General features: G+C 41.1%; 1 protein-coding gene across 3 annotated transcripts in view; it reads right to left on the bottom strand.

The window, feature by feature from the left end:
• NXN (nucleoredoxin) overlaps positions 1–18,279 on the bottom strand; it is a 134,666-nt gene that overhangs the window by 88,619 nt on the left and 27,768 nt on the right. Inside the window, exon 2 of one of the 3 annotated variants that reach the window (XM_039886232.1) lies at positions 17,832–17,897. The exons of the other annotated variants lie outside the window; for them this stretch is intronic. Within the exon in view, the coding sequence (XP_039742166.1) occupies positions 17,832–17,897 (66 nt within the window). The remainder of the gene's footprint in view (positions 1–17,831; positions 17,898–18,279) is intronic. 3 annotated transcript variants of the gene reach the window in all.

The raw sequence follows: 18,279 nt of genomic DNA, 5'->3' as shown, positions 1-18,279 counted from the left end.
GCGAATTCAAAATTGCAAACTTAGAAATCCTGTTTCCTGTCCTTTCATCTCTCCTAGCCAGCTACCTCTCTGGCCTTGGGGAATCTGGCAACATCTTACAATTGTTTAAATTCTGCCTAAGAAGCCAAGATACTCATATGGCTATCTTCTCAGCACCTAAGAATGCCCGGGACCCCTGGAATCTGACTTCGCAACCCAGCAGTGCCTATACAAACCCCTTGACCTTCGTGCATGCCTACCCTGCCCGGGCTTGGCAGTCTATTATCCCAATTTCTCTAACATTCCCGGTCTCAGTGTCCAGCTCCCTCCAGAGCTGTAGAGCCCTCTCAGGCTCTCCACCCTTATCCAGATTCACTTACTGTCCAGCCTATACTCCAGGGTCAGTCTCATCACTTATACTCTCGTCGGCAGCATCTACTTCATTCTCAGCTAGCTCTTCATTTACACTGCCCTGCTAATCTGTTCTCCAGTTCCTTGCTTTCCAAGGCCTCTGGAGGATTCTACCACCCAGAAATCCTTTCAGTGATTCTCTTACAGCTCCCTTACCAGTGCCAACAGCAGTTGTTTCAAAAGCCTACCAGGTCTTTGACCCCATCCATAACCAGTCACTGTCAACAATCTCATCTTCACCAAGGCATCCAAGTAAGGACTTTTCCAGCCCCTCCTCCCTCTTTTCCCCCTCCTCATCTCCTTCCCTTCAATCTCAGAAGTTGGTATCCTACCTCCCACCACTAACTCTTCCACCTGTGCTCTTGATGTTATCCAAATCTGTCACTTAAATGCTATGCTACCTTTAGAAGTTAAACCTGTCTGTGACTCAGTTTTCTCATCTGTAAAACACAGAGAAGAGCATCTATCTCACAGATTTGTAGTGAAGAGGAAGCAGGACCACATATGCAAAACACCTAAAACAGTGAATGACATGTACACGAGACTATTTTCTTTTACTTCTCCCTTTCATTCTCCTCAGCCTACAGAGTCAGACCCTTTTACTACCCAAGAAAATAGTTATTTGTCCTCAAGCAACCACTTTCTCTTGCTCAGCACCATGCTTCTGGACTCAACACTGCCTCTACCTTACCCCTGCCCACTCCTTGGCTCCCTGCAAGAGGGCTTCTTCCCCTGTAATAGTACAGAATCTGCTCTCAGCAAGGTCACCAATGACTTCTAATGGCAAATCCATTACCTAGTTTTCAGTCGACTCCATCATCTGAAACCACTGCCCTCCATCTCTTCCTTGAAACTCTTCACTTGCCTCTCGGGCTCTTTTGCTTCTGTGATTTGTCCTTCTTGGTCTCTTACACCAGCCCCTCTGCCTGCAACCCGTAAATGTCAAGGCTGCTGGTTCTACCCTTGGCTTTCTCTTCCTCCCCCAAAGATAAGCTCATCTCCTTCCATAACTTGGGCAATGCCTGGTATGCTAATGATTTCTCATTCATTCCTCACACAGCCTCTCTTCGGGGCTCTATCTGCCTGCTGTCTCTACCTATGTATCCCAAGGGAACCTCAAAATCGACATGTCCAAAATGAGGTTGCCACTTTCCCCAAATCTCTTCTTCTTCCGTATTTTTTCAACCCAGCTCCCCGCTTCAAAACCCTGGTAGTGTGCTGGGCAAAGGAAATAATTCTAGTAAACACATTTTAGTGGCCATCTGTGACCCCATTGGTAAAGAGAAGTAGGTTAACCCTGTATTCATGGACAAAAATAAATGTAAGAATCGTTAGTCAGAAGGAGGAGAGGGCAACAAGTAAAATCTAAAGGATACATTCCAAAAGCAAGAGCTTAACAAAAGACCTAGGTAGCTCAAATTTGGGGCTAAGAGCAAGAGAGATCTGAGAAAGTAAGAAAAGGTCCAGACGGAGCCCATTCTCAGTACTTACATGGTGCTGTGTGTGACTTCCAAGAGCTGGAAGCCTCAGCTATGCTCACTTCCTCCCTCTCCTCACTTCAACTCTGATGTCCACTCAGTTCCCAAGTTCCTCTAGATTTCTCTGGTTCTATCTTCCTTGTTGCCACTATCCCACCAGTTTAGGACTTCTCTGTTTCTCACCTCGCAAACCAGAATCACCTACTAACTGTTCCCTGCCTGGAGTCTCTGTCTCATTGTCAATCTTTCTAAACCATAACTGGGATCATACTGTTTCTCTGCTTTAAAACTCTCGATGGCTCCTGACTGCCATTAGGCTCTTTTGGCCTTCATAATCTAGCCCCAATCTACCTTTCCAGCTTCCATCACCATCACTACAGCTACGACAAATGACTAGTATTCGTTGCTACCCTGGAACATGCCATTCTCTGACTGCTTCGCCCACCATGCAGGTTATTTCTTCTGTCTGGAAGACCCCTCCTTGCCTTACCCTTTCTACAGCCAACTGCCATCACGTCTTCTTAACGTGCCATTGCAAATGTCTCATTGGCTTCCTCCTCAGATAGAGAGCTATTCCTTTCTCCACCCATTAGTCTTTTTTATATTTCTTTATCCTGTCTTCTTTATTCACAATGGGGCCCCTCAAAGGCAGGGCCCTTATCTTATTCTTCTAGTTTATGTCCCCAGGGGGTGATATTACAGTGTCTAGCACAGAAGAATAATGAAAATAGCCAATAGCCTTTTATAAGCACCATCCCATTTAACCCTCACAAAAGCTAGGTAGGCACTAATTATCTCCATTTACCAAATGAGTGAGTCTGGCCAGCGGTTCAATAATGTTTCTAAATGACAAGTTGACTTTACACTGTGAATGGTTACAGCCATTCAGCTTTAAAGAGACCCTCAATAAGGCCAGGGTCATTATGGAGACAAAGTCTCCTGGCCATTCCAGCGCACAAAATAAAACTCTGAAAGACCCTGGCAACTCCTTTCCAAGAGATTCCCAGGCTCCTGTGTGGAGTGTGCTTAATACATCCCTACCCCTTGCTGCTCTCTCCCAGAAATCAGATGTCTTCATCACTGGTGGCTTCTGTCTTACTTGGTGACTAAAATGTGAGTTATTCCTTCATAAACCAGTTAAGGCTGAGAACTATGCTCATAAAATCCTCAGAATTTCTTCAACTAGAAGCTCATCTGGATGAAGCGAATACTCTCAAAGGGAAATGTAAAAGACCAAAACTAACTTGAGAAGTGAAATACTGCAATATAACAATAATCACAGAATATCTATACATTCTTACCAAATTACTACCTGCCCAAAAAGACATTGGGCTCAGACAGGTTCATAGGCAATTTTTAAAACTTCTAAGGAACAGAAAATTATCATGCTATTGAAACTATTCTAGAGCCCAGAAAAAGAATTTTAGGTGATCCTTACTTTTTTCCTTATTCTTTTCTATGTTTTCCTGAAACTCCATATAGAGCCTGTATTACTTTAGAAAACTAAACCTACCTGACTTATAGAAATTTTTAATAAGAAAACAATTATGGATCTGTACAAAGTTTTCTCTATAAGTAAATGAGTTTTCACGTATAATCTAAAATGAGCGAAAATTGAAAAATAAAATGTCCGATGATGTGTTCATTTATTCCCTTTTTGTCTGCAGACCTATAACGTGCTAGGCCCAGCGTTAGACACTGGGGATAAAATGGTGAGCTAAACACACACAGCATCCATCCTCATGGAGTTTACGCTCTTATGAAAAGAGAGACATCAAATACTTCCCAAAACATATATGTTACAAATGCTGATGAGTGGTATGAAATAAATACATAGGTTACAATGACGGTGCATAAAATACTATGAAGAGGGCCTTATCTGGGGGTCAAGAATGATGGAATATCAAGCAACTGTTAAAACTAATGATGTGCTGATAAATATTTGATGACATAGAATATTCATGACAGGATAAGTGAAAACTACAAAGCAGTATGTATAATTTAGGCCCCTTTTGTATAAAAATTACATTTACACAGAAAAAAGGCTGGAAGGATATATAAATACAATAAAATGCAAAATGTTAGCAGGGAGATTTAGGAGTCCTGTTTTCTTGGGCTTCTCTGTAGTTTCCAAATTTTCTAAGAAATCTTATACTACTTGTCTAATATTGTTTGTAAAAGCCTCCCTCAATATTTTAAGTTCTTTTTTATCATGGTAAAACATCATATCACAAAGTCGTAACCATCTTTAAGCATACAATTCTGTGGCATTAAGTACATTCACATTACTCTGAAACTATCACCACCATCCACCTCCAGAACTTTTTTATCTTCCTAAACTGAACTCTGTACCCATTAAACACTAATGAACCATGTCCACTCTTCCCAGCCTCTGGCAACCACCAAGCCTCATTTGATTTTAAAATTCCAACATTCAAAGTCCAAGCCTCCTTCACACTGAAAAGTATAAATGACCTTCATCTGGCAAACTGCCATCACTAGAAAAGACTACCCAAGTAAGGCAGGCAGGAGCTAGAGTTTCATAGAGCTGGGAGACAGTCTAGGTGGTAATTTTGGACAGAGGATGGCAGGAATAGTAGGAGGAGGAGATTCTAAAACAGAGATGGGAAGGCAAGTAACTGCTTGTTCTGAAGTTTGGCCCAGGGCCCTGAGAGCCACCAGAGCATTCAGGAGCAAGGACTAACCAACCATAAACCTCTGCTGCTTTCACTTCAATGCTGATTGACTCTGGCTGCATGAGGTGTGCATCCACCCAGAAGGATGGTAAGGAAGAGTTATCGAAGTTTAAACGTCAAAGAATTAGGCATCCCAAAATCCAAATGCAGGAATTTCCCTCACAATTCTCTTGACAGCTGGCCATATAGCACCTGCCTGAACACATCCAATGACAGGGGTGCAAAAGAGCCCTGACATTCCAGAGAAGAACAACCAGAGAGCTTCATAAATCCCCAAACCCATAAATACAGAAAGGATTGTAGAGGCTTCTGGCTTTTTCCTGAGACTTTTTTTTTAATGTCTCACCTCCCACTGCAACTCTTTTCAGCCTTTTTCAAAACTCTATCTCACCAGAAAAAATTTTATCCTGGCTCAAGCAACTGCTAAAATTTTCATGAACTTTTTTTCCCTATGAAATACACGGTGGATGTATTCCCAGCACAGCAAAATTCATCCTCTAGCCTTTCATTTATCCAAAACTCCTTTGTTCGGTTTTTTGGGTTTTGTTGTTCGTTTGTTTGTTTGTTTGGCTAAGACCTATCCATTCTTTGGACATCTTTACTTTTTCTTTCTTAATATCACTAAAACTATCAGCTGATTGTCTTTCCAAAAGAGCCATTTTCCACAAAGTTTTAATTAGCTAAAGTTACAATCAAGCCTCAATTCAAATCTGAGTCTCAGCAAAATTACAAATTACTACTTGTCAGGAACCTCTGGGATCGCTGAAAGCTCTCAAAAATCAGGGCAGTGTTAAATCTGCAAATTCTAAGTATATACTGTCTATGTGGCTTTTCTCCCTTCTTCCCTCGCTCTACTAACAGCAGCGCCCCACATGTTCTTGGGAACATAGTCTAGGTGATGAAAAGGCCTGCTCTTAAGTACCTTTGCCCATCTGCCTACCCAGTGCAGCCAGGAAAAGTGTTTATAGAAACCCCGGATGTGCATGGGTGACCCAAAAGAGGACTGGAAGGAGTACAGAAGTAGGAGGAGAGAGCAGAAAACGTGGGCAGGGAGTTTGGGCTGATCTGGCTGAAGGGCAGCAGTGGGGGGAGGGGGGGTACTTACGTGGGAAGCTTTGCTAAGCAGTCAGAAGGCGCCCAGCTCTTGGGGGCAGAGAACAGAGGGAGACAGGCTAAAAAGAGGGGTGAAGCTAATTTCAAAATGTCACCTGGAGATAGCCCACCCAAACCCTCACCAGCTATCCTTTCATTACTCAAGTTCGCACTTAATGTTCCTTTTGCTACCTACTCTTAGCAGCCGGAGAGGCCTGGGTTAACAAGTCAACTTCTTTGAGAAGCTGTGCTGGTGGTAGTTAAAAAAAGGGAGGATAAACATCAGAGAGAAAGGAAAACCACAGATTGTGAGCTCGAAGCACACTCTGGCCAGAGAACCTGGAAGGCTTATTTCATAGGACTATTGTGAGGAACTCACGAGAACGCAGAAGAAGGTGTTCTACAAATAAAGTGCTATACAAACGGCTGCTGTTAAAGAACTCGATGAGCACAGAGTGCAGGAAGTGGGATCATAACGGCTCAGCACCACTTCTTTAAAGAGTGACATCTAACTAACTTTCCCTTTTACTTCAAAAGTAAGAGTGGCAGTTTGGGGAAAGGTAATACACCTGGCATATCTGACTTCATTAAAAAAAAACATTCAATGAGATTTTTATCCACGGAATCCTGTGCACTAGATGGAACCTCGAGGACTAGATATGGTGAACTGGTAGGTAGCCAAACCAACATGCTCCCAAAGTGCAAATTCTTGGATGAATATTAACTTAGAGGGAAGTTTCTCACTGTGTTTCTCTACAGGACTCCATTCTGGCCATGTTCAGCTCAACATCATTCTTAATTCTCTTGAAAAAAGGAATCAGGAACTACTGTCCACATGAACAGATACAATTGGTTAGTAGTCAGGTACTGAGGCACAGTGTAGCTCGGGGGTAGAGCAGATATTCCCAAACTAGGAGAAGACAACACTATAATCAGCTGTGTAAATGCAATATTCAGAATAATTTTTATAAACTGCTTGCAATTTACACTTAATCCCCATACGTAAAGCAAAGGCCTTAAATTGGTGAACTGCACATGCTTTGTTTGGCTTGCTCGAATGTTAAGAAAAAATTTAAACTGGCTAACAGCATGTAAAAATTAACTGGTTTCACATAAAAACCCAGATTTTAAGCTTGAAAAAGCAGCAGACCTCATTTCTGCAGGGCAATATCTGCTGGACGGGAGTGCTTGCTGCCTTCTCTCTTTGATGGGCCTCTTTTTTGAGCACCCCACTTTCATTCCACTTCACCTGCGTGGCCCCTATTGGCATCTGAGTTAGTGATTCCTGCAGTCAAATGTTGGTTCATATTATTATATATGTCCAACTTCCAGTAGATTTTTTTTTTGATTGTGCATTAAACTCCAACTCAAATTTTTCTTTCAGCCTTTGCAGGTTTTGCTCCTGCAGCAAGATCCAACATCTGATCACAACTTCATAATGATAACCTGTATTTACAGAACATCTCTGTTTCCCAGTGTGCTTTCTTATCCATTGGTTTATTTAATATTCCCAACATTTCAGCAAGTCTGAGCTTACTGTCGGTATTATAAGGGAGATCAACTAGCTGACAGGGGCCAAAGGCAAGATGTCGACTCAGGATTTGGGTTAAACCTTAACCTACCATTTCCCACCACACCATGCACCCCTCAACCCCTGGAGACAGCCCTGATACCAGGCTGACCCAAGTGGAGGAGATTTAAATCCAGTTTGCAAAGCTGATGGGCTGCTCTGGAAAGAGGACAGCATTTGGAATCCTTGCTTTACTTCCTTTTTTAATCTTCTTTAAAAAGCTGTATAGTAGTGTTTAATCCAAAGACAGCTGATTCTCATTTACACTTAACCTGTGTTGAACTCATATACTAAATTTTAAAGCTCCGCTCTTGAAAATGTATTTTGCTCTTTAAGATCTCCTTGGTAACACTCATAATTGGTATCTGGGCTCCAAAAAAAAAAAAAAAAAAAAAAAAAAAAGCTTGGATCTAATCAGTGACTGGAATTAGAATAAAATCCAATTGGAAATCCAACTCAGTAAAGTTCCAGGATGACAGCTGCGTAGCAGACGCAGAGATCAACCTGTCTGGAATGGAGGAGGACCAGAAAGTCACAGGAAATAGGGACTCTCTGAGGTAAAAGGGGGAACTCAATAGACTACCTGATTAAATAGAGTTTGGGGAGGAAAAAATCTGAGGACATAGTCAAACAATATAAGGAGAAAAAAAGGCAATTATAAACTTCAGGAAAAACAAAAATCTGTACAAAAAACGTAACCATAATACACCACTTGAATTTTCCCCCAACAATATTTATAGATCTTTAACTACAAACGGAGCATGAATTTCAACCTGCACACAAAGCATGAATCACAGTTACATAACAGAATATAAATATCACCAACTTTGATAAAGAAAAAATTAAGATACAGAAAACAGGAGGGAGAAGGGAAAGAGAACTGAACAGATATAGCAACATTCTCAAATCATAAAAAGTCTTTATTGGAGAACAAGAATTAAAGACATGAGCATGTTATTTAAAGCTAAAAGTGTAATCAAGAGAACTGTAAACGGTGATGTAATCTTATCAGAAGAACCAGAAAGGCAAGGCAAGGTTGTTTTGAGTGAGCGAAATAGTCATATATCTTAGCAGAAAAGCAACAAATAATGTTGAAAAAGGACTGACAGAGAAAGAGCAGCAGGAACATTTATTATTTAGAGATATGGATGTAATTACCAGAATTTTAAAAAGAGGAGGGGGAGAGACCACAACACTAAAACGTAGTAGCTTTTAGGAATAGGAAAAAACAAAGAAAGATAATTTTTTATTATAAGCCTATATATACCGCTTGATTTCTTTTTAGCCACCAGCATATATTATTTAGAAAAAAGCTAAGGCAAAGACCATCTGAAAACTGTGCCTCAATATCTGGCTACCAACCAATGTTGCATGGTTTTATCTTGAGTAGTTTTAAAAGTATGATCCCTGAACCAGCATCAGCAGTATCACCTGAAAACTAGTTAGAAAGGTAAATATGGGGGCCCCACCCAAGACCTACCTAGTCAGAAGCTCTGAGGTGGAGCCCAGAAATCTGTATTTTAAAAGTCCTCCAGGTGATCCTGATGCAGACTCAGGTTTGAAAACCACAGGTCTTGAGCAAACCAACACTCTGGCAGTTTTTGGTGCTATCATCTTCTCCTCAGCTAAAGTGTTAACTATCCATTAAGGACCAGGTGAAGGCATGAGCCCCTTCTAAGAAAATATGCATTTAAAAAGAATCTCTAGAGCTAGTTTCCCTAGGGTCAGGGCCAGAGAGAGGTGACAGTCTGCCCTATGTCAGTTCTGGTGGGAGCCATCGGGAAAGTCCCTGTCTCCAGAAGAGGCTTCTGAGAGGTTCCCATCTGCCACAGCCATCAGTGGGCAGTATGTGGACAGGGTGACACCTTGGCTGAGCAGCTGAGTAGATTGGGAGTGCCTTACGGCTGGCTTTGCATAAGTCATCTGCTATTATAAGGATGCAAAAGGCCCTTCATTTCTGGCTCCTAACATTCTGAACAGAGCTCTCAGATATCCTTTGGCTATTTCTGACTTAAAATAGACCAAAGTGGGAGTGGGGAAGCAATATCTTGCATCCTAAAACACTCTGATGATGGGCTCCAGGGTACATGCTTTGTCAGCTTCTTATTTCTGCTTCTGTTTGGAGGGAATCGGAGTTTAAAGAAGATAGAGAACATTTCATGACTGCCACCATTTCCCTCTACAGAGCCCTTGACAAGACACAGCAATCAGACAAAGCCTCAAAATCCTTAACACTCAGCTCACAAAGCTGCTACTAATCAATCATTGTTGGCAGACATGATGAATTTTATCATATCTGGCTCAGTACACCTGAACATTCTGTCATTAACAGAAGCCCCAAAGATGACAGTTATCCTATGATCTCTTAGTAGGAACAGGTGACTGTCATTAACGATTTAAAGTTTTCTGTTTATTTTTCTTATTGAGGTAATGAATTTTATAAGTTTATTATCAGCTACATGAAATAGGACTCATTTCCATTTCTCCTTAAACGGCCTTAATGGAATTGAGGTCCAGAGGTTGGTGGGCTGATTTGTGAACCTAACCATCCTTAATAATAGAAATTAAAGTTGAAATTTCCACAAATCAATTTAGAACTGGTCTGAGTTCCACCTAAACATAAACAGTGTGCTCTAAATGCTCGGTCCTGTTCCCCTTCCTTTAAAGTGCTTATAATACAACTTGGAAAGAAAAATGAAAACTACAAATCAACATAAGTAAGTGCCAAGTTGCTGATGAGAATAACACTAGAGCTTCTAAAAAGGGACTATCCAAGAGTTAGAGAAAGCTTGATAGAGGTCACAACTGAACTGGGACAGGCAGAGAGCAGATGGGAAGACATTCTAGGCAGGAGGAACAATCAGCACAAAGAGAGCAAAACGGGGTCTGTGGGGAGACAGGCTTGTCTGTCAGTACCTACCTGCTGAGAGTAGTGAAAAGTGAACCTGGACTTGGGTGGGATGGAGCAGCACCCAGCACAGAGGGCCTGGGCATAGCAGGTAACTGAGAACCACTGCTCTAACGAGTCACTGAGTGAATACACTACTTAAGAAAGATTAGTGCCACAGCATAAGAGATGAATTGAAGCTTGGGAAGGTACAATAGGAGATAGGGATTATGTTCTACCTTCCTAGGTATCTCCTAGGTACAATGACACAGAGTGGTCTGTTGTCTCTCCCTGCTTGCCATCCACAAGACAAAGAATGTGGACCAACCTCCTGCCACTTCCTCCTACTACCTCTGACTTATCGGTCCTAGCAATCTCCATCTTACCACTGCACCCAGCATCCTAAGAAGCACTGAGGCTACTCTAGGTTACCTGAGGGCTGGGAAATCACTGAGGGATCTAACGAAGCACATTCATAGGTAGTGAATTATAGTGGCAGTAGGGTATAATGGTGAAGAGCTTGAGCTAGGAGTCAGCCTGCCTGGATTTGAATCCCAGCTGCATCACTTACCAATTTGTGATCTTACAAAAGTTACCTAACTTCACTATGCCTCAGTTTCTACATCTATAAAATGGGGCTAATAATAGCATTTATCTCATAGGGCTGTTATGGAGCTCAAAATACATATAAATTAACACAGGTAAAAATGAAAACAATGTCTCACACACAGTCACTGTTCATTATCAGTAGTATTTATTATCCCATATAGTAACTAACTAGTTTTAAGGTTATTTTTATAATTTATTTCAAGTCAACCAGTACACTGGTTTTTCTTAGAAAATCTAAACATCCCTCAACTGCATCTGACCCCACACAACAGCCTGATGTTCATATAAAATTTTGGAAGAGAGAACTGAAGAATTATTCAGTCCAATTAACTCTCTCTTTTAAAGATGAGGAAACTAAGACTCAGAAAGGCTACTTGCCAGGGATTGGTAAAAACTTTCTTTCAGTTGATTTGAATCGTCCAAGATCACAAAGGAAATTTAGAGGTGAAGCAGCAAGGCCCCCCTCTTTAACTGTGCTGTTTCAATCTCCATGACCATTTGGAATAGTCCCTTCCCACCAACTTTAATATTTGCAGCCTGAATCCTCCAGGAGGACTAAAAATTCACATTTCCAAATCCTCAAAAGTTCCAAAATGCAAGATAATTTGGTGGCACTGGGACCAAGACACAATATAACCAATCACATAAAAGGTATTCGGTTTTTCTGGTATGATTCTGTACTTCGGGTTGCATTGACAGAAGACATCTGAAACACAGAACCATGCTCACTGGCAAGTGTTCACCTTATACGAAGGCAAGGCCTCTGGGAGAAGAGTTCGGCCAAGTGAAAAAATCTGATTAATAAAAAGATAAGAAGCCAAGAAATAAATTCAATGACTGCTCACAGAAAGAATACCAAAGAAAGGATGGGGAAGAGACTCAGTGCCCATATTTTAAGAGCTTTAAGGATAAAGATGGGGGAAGGGTAAGAACTGATTTTCTAATATTAGACTCACCACATGCTCTATTCTCAAATCCCAGGCAAAACGAGGGCCCCCGTCCTACTGATGAGTCCCCGGCAGCATTCTGCTTTGGGACACTTTCTGCATCGGGACTATGCACAAATCCCATCTATCTCAACTCCTCACTGCAACATAAAATTACTCACAGGGCTTATCTTGTAATGTCCTTTCATCTTTACCTCCCACTAACTGAAAACAACACATTTAAAAAATATTCAAGACCCCTATAGTAAGTTCAGATTCCTATTTATCATAAACCAGTTTATCCTGAACTCAGTGTTGTGGGCTGGAGAAACATGCCTTCATTTAAGCTGCTTTTTATAAAAGGAAAAAAAATAGTAATAATAAATAAAAGTCTACAAGAATACCAGAACACTATCAATTTGGACTAAATCCACAGACTCCAATGCAAACAGCCAAGGTCCTTAAGCCTCGAGCACAAACATCCCATTGGCCCTTTATTAACTGAAAAATAAACAATTGGGGGAAGACATGGGTATATGCCTTAACAAATGACATGATGTTCTCAAATTTCCATTTATTTTTAAGTAAATATTTCCTTTTTTAACTTCAAGGTTATAAAAGTAATAAATGCTATGAACATTTTAGGATTTACAATAAGAAGAAAGCAGGAGGTCACGTCTCAAAAAGTTCTTGAAATGATGATCAGTAAAATCTCAAGTCTGGCTAAATTCTAACCCAAGTAAGAACATTCTCCTAACCCATTTGCAAGATGATTTTCTAGCTGGACAGAGTCTTCATCTGCTGCCACTCATCGTTGTATCATTTTGCTGTGCTCTTTAAAACAGCCCCAGAACTCCAACCCAATTCCTAAGTTCCTGGGGATTCTCTGGCAAGAGGTCACCACCTCTCTTGTATTATGTGGTCTTTGTGACAGCCAAAAATCCTCTCGCCTTAACATCACTGAGGAGCAGGGGGCTACCACTGGATGACTATGCCAACAGGACAAGGACAAACCAGAGGCTATTTTGTGGGTAGCCAACCAGGTGATGAGGTTTGGGAAAGGGCAATTCTTGGAAACTGAGAGCTATGAAATTGGGTTGGGGTGTGGCTGGGGGAAAACTCAGGAAGCCCTTGAATCTTCTGGCCGAGGCAAAATAAGGACCCTAGAAAATGAGAGGTGATAATGTTTAGAGATCTGGTAAGGTCGTGTGAAAAGGACAAGACACCAGCTTTGGGATCGACGGAAGGATGCAATTAATAAGCATTCTAATTGATGATCCATGCACTGGTTCAAGCAATACATATTGACTGAGGCCTACTGTGTATAAGACCCTGAGCCGTGCAGAACACGACTGTGAATAACAGAAGGAGCTTACTCTGATAGAGCTCTGGGAGAAAACACTATTAATGTGGGTATTGACTATTGTAGCTCTTTGGAGAACAGAGCCACCTTTCATACCGTGGCAGCTGCAAGAGGGCCTGCTTAGCATCCTTCAAACTTACCTAAAATAAAACATGCAGTCCTGCTGCCATGAGGCTACACTATCCTTAGTCCCCCTCCTGCTTACATCAACTGTCCCCCAAAGGATGGCTGGGGTCTCACCATATCACTAACATGTCACTCATTCAACCTATGAACTGAAGACATGCAATCAGGCATAACAGCATTTACTAGAAGGCCTGGCTAAAGCTATCTTCTCTCACGAGACCAAAACTATTCTCCATTACAAACTCTTTAGGTTTCGTTTTACCTTTCTCTTCCTATTAGAGTGAGAGAGCGGCCCTTTGTCTGAGTGCCACAGCTGTGCGTGCCTTGGAGCGTGCCTGCACGACAGGTGCAACCCTTACACGTTGCTTGTGCATCGTCCCGGACCCGGCCAGAATTCGCCCCAGGGAAAGCCCCGTCTGTCAATGGACAGGCTATGCGGCTTGGCCCAATGATTTTTCCTTCCACACCTTCTAATCCCTAAAAGTGGCCAGAAGACAGAACACTGCTATAAAAAAAAAGGACCAGCACAGGATAAAAAGCACTGAGCTGCAGAGAAACAGGGAGAGAACAGCAAGGTGTGTCAGCCTGCCTCCTTTCTAGAATGTCAAATCCTGGCCAAACAGTGAGGAAAGAAGGAAGCTACGGACCCCTGACTTAAAAGGCATATAAAACCTCAGTCAGGTGTCAAAGCTGTTGGCTAAACCAGTTTGCAGAATACCTGGCCTTATAATAGATTTTCTTCCTAACTTGCAGGTATATATGAAATACTTTCCAAAGGCATCACAGTTCATATTTATACATATAAACTCACCTTAACCGAAAACAGTAAAAATGATATAAGACTGGGAGTGTCCCAGGAAATGCGGGACACGTGTCCACCATCACAATACTTACTAATCTAAAATAAACAGAAAAATAATCCTTTCCCTCTGGTAAATGTAAGCTAGAACAGTGTTCAGTACAAAGTGAGTGCTCTGCAAGTTTGCTAAATAAGAAAAAAAGAGTAATATTTTTAAATGCTATAGTTTGATGGGGGAGACGTAAGGTAGATAAGGGTAAAGGAGGTCAAATATGTGGTGAGAGAAGGAGGTTTAACTTTGGGTAGGGAACACACAATGTAACATACAAATGATGAATTACTGAATTGTATACTTGAAACTTACAGAATTTTATTAACCGAAGTCATCCTAATAAGTTTAATTTAAAAAATGCTATTAGTTTGGTATGACATATTTAACAAAAACTTGCTGTGACCCCAGACAGTCAGAGTTTATGGGAAAACTGTCCATAGCCTCCAGGGGCTCCAAAGGGGAGAAAGAGCCCCAAGACTTCAGTCACAGGGGCTGTGTGAGTAGGAGGGTCTGCAGCATGGGACCTGCCATCTTCCAGGTAAGAGCCTGGCCAAGTGTCCTAGATGGGATGCCTTTCACTGAATTCCCCTTGCTAGCGTGGGGGGCTGTTAAATTAGAGCTCTCTAGGCCTGCTGTGGGTAAACACGTAAGTGAAAAAAGCTTGAGATTAATCACGATATACATGTAATTTTAAAAGCTGACTCTTACATATGTATAAAATGAGATGTGGGATATTTGAACATGATTAAATACTTGATATTAAGGAATTATTAACTTGGGGATGCAATGACAGTATTGGTTCTTTTTCAAATTCTTACTTTTTATAGTTACACATTTATATATTTATGGCTAAACTGCTAAAATGTCTGAGACTCGCTTCACAGTAATGGGGGGAAAGTAGGGTGGGAGAGGTGTAGTTGAAAACAAGATCCGCTATGAGTTGATCAAGGTTGCAACTGGATGTGGGTATTATGGGGGTTCATGATATTATTGTCTTCTTTCGTATATATTTTAAATTCTGTGTAATAAGAAAATAAATGTTGTAGGTTTTTTGTTTGTTTTTTTAAAGGGAAAAAAGGGAGAGGTATGACTAAAAAAGAGAACCTGAGCATACTAGAGAGGGAAGTGGTCAGAGGAGAGAGCCTGCTTTGAAAAACTTGGGAAACAACAAAAATACCTCAAGAAAACCATCGGTCAATGATCAAAACACAATGAATACTGAAGTAGCACTTTAAGGAAAAACTTGGGGGTGAGACATGAAAAGGAAAGAAAAACTGAAATATTCTCCATAATCAAGGAGAACATATGTTCTTCCAGGATTATTGCCAGTTAAACCTTCATTTCCTTCCGAACACGTACACAAAGTTAGTGGGGTCTCTCCTCACCTCCCCCTCACCCAGCACACTTGCACCAGACAATTTCACTCTTCCCTGCACAGATTCCAGAGAGGTATCCTGGAGACAGACATCAAAGGAATCAGAGCTGGCAACCCAGAACAGGTCATGCTGTCAGAGGGAGGCTAGGAACCACATGAAAAGCAGAGAATTCACAGGGTGTTTTATTATTATTATTATTATTATTATATTTTAAAGAGCTCAGAAATGTCTTTGGTTTTAGTTTTAGTTTAAGGACAGCCACCTCAGGGGGAATGGCTTTGAAGTCGTACAGCCCAGAGCAATACTCAGCAGCAGGCCAGCGAGGGAACAATAAATGGTGCACCCAATGGAAAATAACAGGGATCCATGCCAGGTTAGGGTTAGTCTCTCTTCACTAAATAATAACCCAGAAGATTTATGCTTGGTATAAGGACATAAAAGAGGAAAAGGAGTCACTGCTAGATATAAATAGTGTAGCTGGGACCAGATTTGAAAAGGCTACCAAGGCCAGATTTGCCATTGCCCTCCTGAGGAGTAGATGTAGTATATAGAGATTAAGTGAAAGAGACTCTGGTAGAATTCCACTAATGACCCCTTACTCAGAAGGGCAAGGCCCAGAGGACAAGAGGGGCCTGAGAGATAGCGTAAGCATTTCGCTTGGACTATTTACTGCTCTGGAAAAGCAGTATCTGAAAAGCATGGGTTTAGAGGTCCAAGGGCAAAGAGGTCCAAGGTGTGGTATCTACAGCAGGTCGGCAAAAGCTTGCCCAGATGTGACAAACAGGTGGGCTGGCCACAGTCCTGGCATACAGCTACTAGGAAGGAAAAAAAAGAAAAAGCCCTGAGCATAAAGTTGTCCCCATCTCAGCAGCTCCAACAAACAGAAGAAAAAGAACAGAGACGTTCTGCTAGAACTGCCCAGATGTCCAGCATCTCCCCACTCTCGTCGTGATACTGAAGAGCTGAAAAGGTGACATAAATTTACGCTAACGAACTCAAGATTTGAAAGGAGATCTTGTTGGAAACCAAGGCAGACAGAGGAGAACCAAGTAGAAATTCATGCCCTGTCTGTGAGCAAATCCAGAATCTGACAAAACTTTCTTAACTCAAGGACAAATAAACAATGCAGACTATGAAGCTTCCAGAAATATTTTACAATACAAGAGCAAAATGTTGCGTTCAAGATACCAAAAGCAGACCACTGGAAACAGAATGAAAATGTGGAAAATATATGCTTTTTAGACCAAAATGTTAAAAGGGGGGGCGGGGGAGGGACTGAATAAAGGGGGAAATATTATAAGGGAACTAAAAATGCAGCTGCAGTTTTTTAAATCTCCATTTAAAGACGATAAAAAAAAGAAGCAATACTGTAGAGTTGAGAATAATCAAAAGAAAACAGGGAAAGTCAAAAGAAATTAAAATAATGAAAAAGAAGATGAAATTGAGGATAGAACAGACGAAAAAGAAATAATAACTAAAGACAACAGAATCTTTGACCCAGCACTTCTTCTTAGGATTTTTTCCTGTGAGAACAACCAAAGACGTGCACAAAGATGTACATTAAAACTTTACAATAGCACTGATTATTATAACAAAACTTGGAACTGGCCTAAGTTTCCCACAATGGGGAATTGTTGAAGTATGGTACATGTATATAGTGGAATATCATGTAGCTATTAGAGATCATCTTTTAAAAGAATATATTCTTACATGGAAATATGCATACACAGAAAAAGGTAAGGCTGCTTTGTGACAAAAGAATATCAATTACCTCTGGTAGAAAGCCTGTGTACTTCTTGTATTTTCCAATTTTCTACAATGATCCTGCATTACTTTTAAAAGAGAAAAATACCCCAATAGAGTTTTGGTTCAAAGAAGAAAAAGAGAGCTTTGGGCAACTTTAAAATGTAAGAATGGGGCTGCCAAAAATCAATGCCACTGAGGTCAAAGGCAGCTTCCCTTAAGAAGCTATCACCCAAAAGAGTCTCACTACTCAAGACTGGCATCTCAGTTTGCCTTATTTATTAACAACCCAGCGGGCTTCCAGAAACCCTAAAAACAGATTCCACTGCACAGCCATAAATTCACAGGATGTGTTTGTCTCCTCTAATTTACCACGGGGTAGGCAGGCACTAGACTCCATCCACCCTTCCCTGTGCCAACATATTTCACTATTTTTAAACAACCTGTCAATTTCTAAAGGTAAATATTAGGGTTAGCTCCTTCTCAGGTGTCATAATTCTCTCTCGACTAAATTGTTTGTGAATTTTAAATCTCTCAGTTGAGGTACTTGTCCTGCATGAAGTGACCCTGTGGACAACTGACTCCTAGCTCCATATTAATTATCCCAGTTCACAGACCTCCAGAGAAAAGTCAAAGACAGAGAAATGGAGCTCCAAGGAGACCTACTGACCAGAGGGTTCTGGGAAGGCAGAAAGGATTCCCTGGCAAGGTCCTAAGCGCTCACCTTTAGTGGGTCTGTGCTCCACAACTTACAAACTTTTTCTAAATGACTTCTTCCAGCCTTCAGACACTGAAAACAAGTAACACTCTGTCATTAAATCATATACCTTTCTTCAAAAAAACATTACTAACACAATTTCAATTAATCCCCACCCTCCCCCGCCCCAACAAAGAATCCATAATTGTCAGTCCTATTTTATGGACAGAAAAAAAAAAAAAGGAGGCTACAAAAGGAAGATCAGAGATTCATACAATCACAAAGTTACAAGAGACCTTACAATTTAATTCAATGTCTACAGATAGATGAATGGATAAGCAAAATGTGGTATGCACATACAATGGAATATTAGCCTTAAAAACAAAGGAAATTCTGACACAGGCTACAACATGGATGAACCTTGAAAATGTTACGCTAAGTGAAATAAGCCAGACACAAAATGACAAATACTGTA

The sequence above is a fragment of the Pteropus medius genome, unplaced genomic scaffold, assembly GCF_902729225.1.
Source record: "Pteropus medius unplaced genomic scaffold, Ma_sr-lr_union100, whole genome shotgun sequence".
In the NCBI taxonomy this organism is placed as follows: domain Eukaryota; kingdom Metazoa; phylum Chordata; class Mammalia; order Chiroptera; family Pteropodidae; genus Pteropus; species Pteropus medius.
Note: the sequence above shows the minus strand (reverse complement) of the source record. Positions and strands in the feature narration are given on the sequence as shown.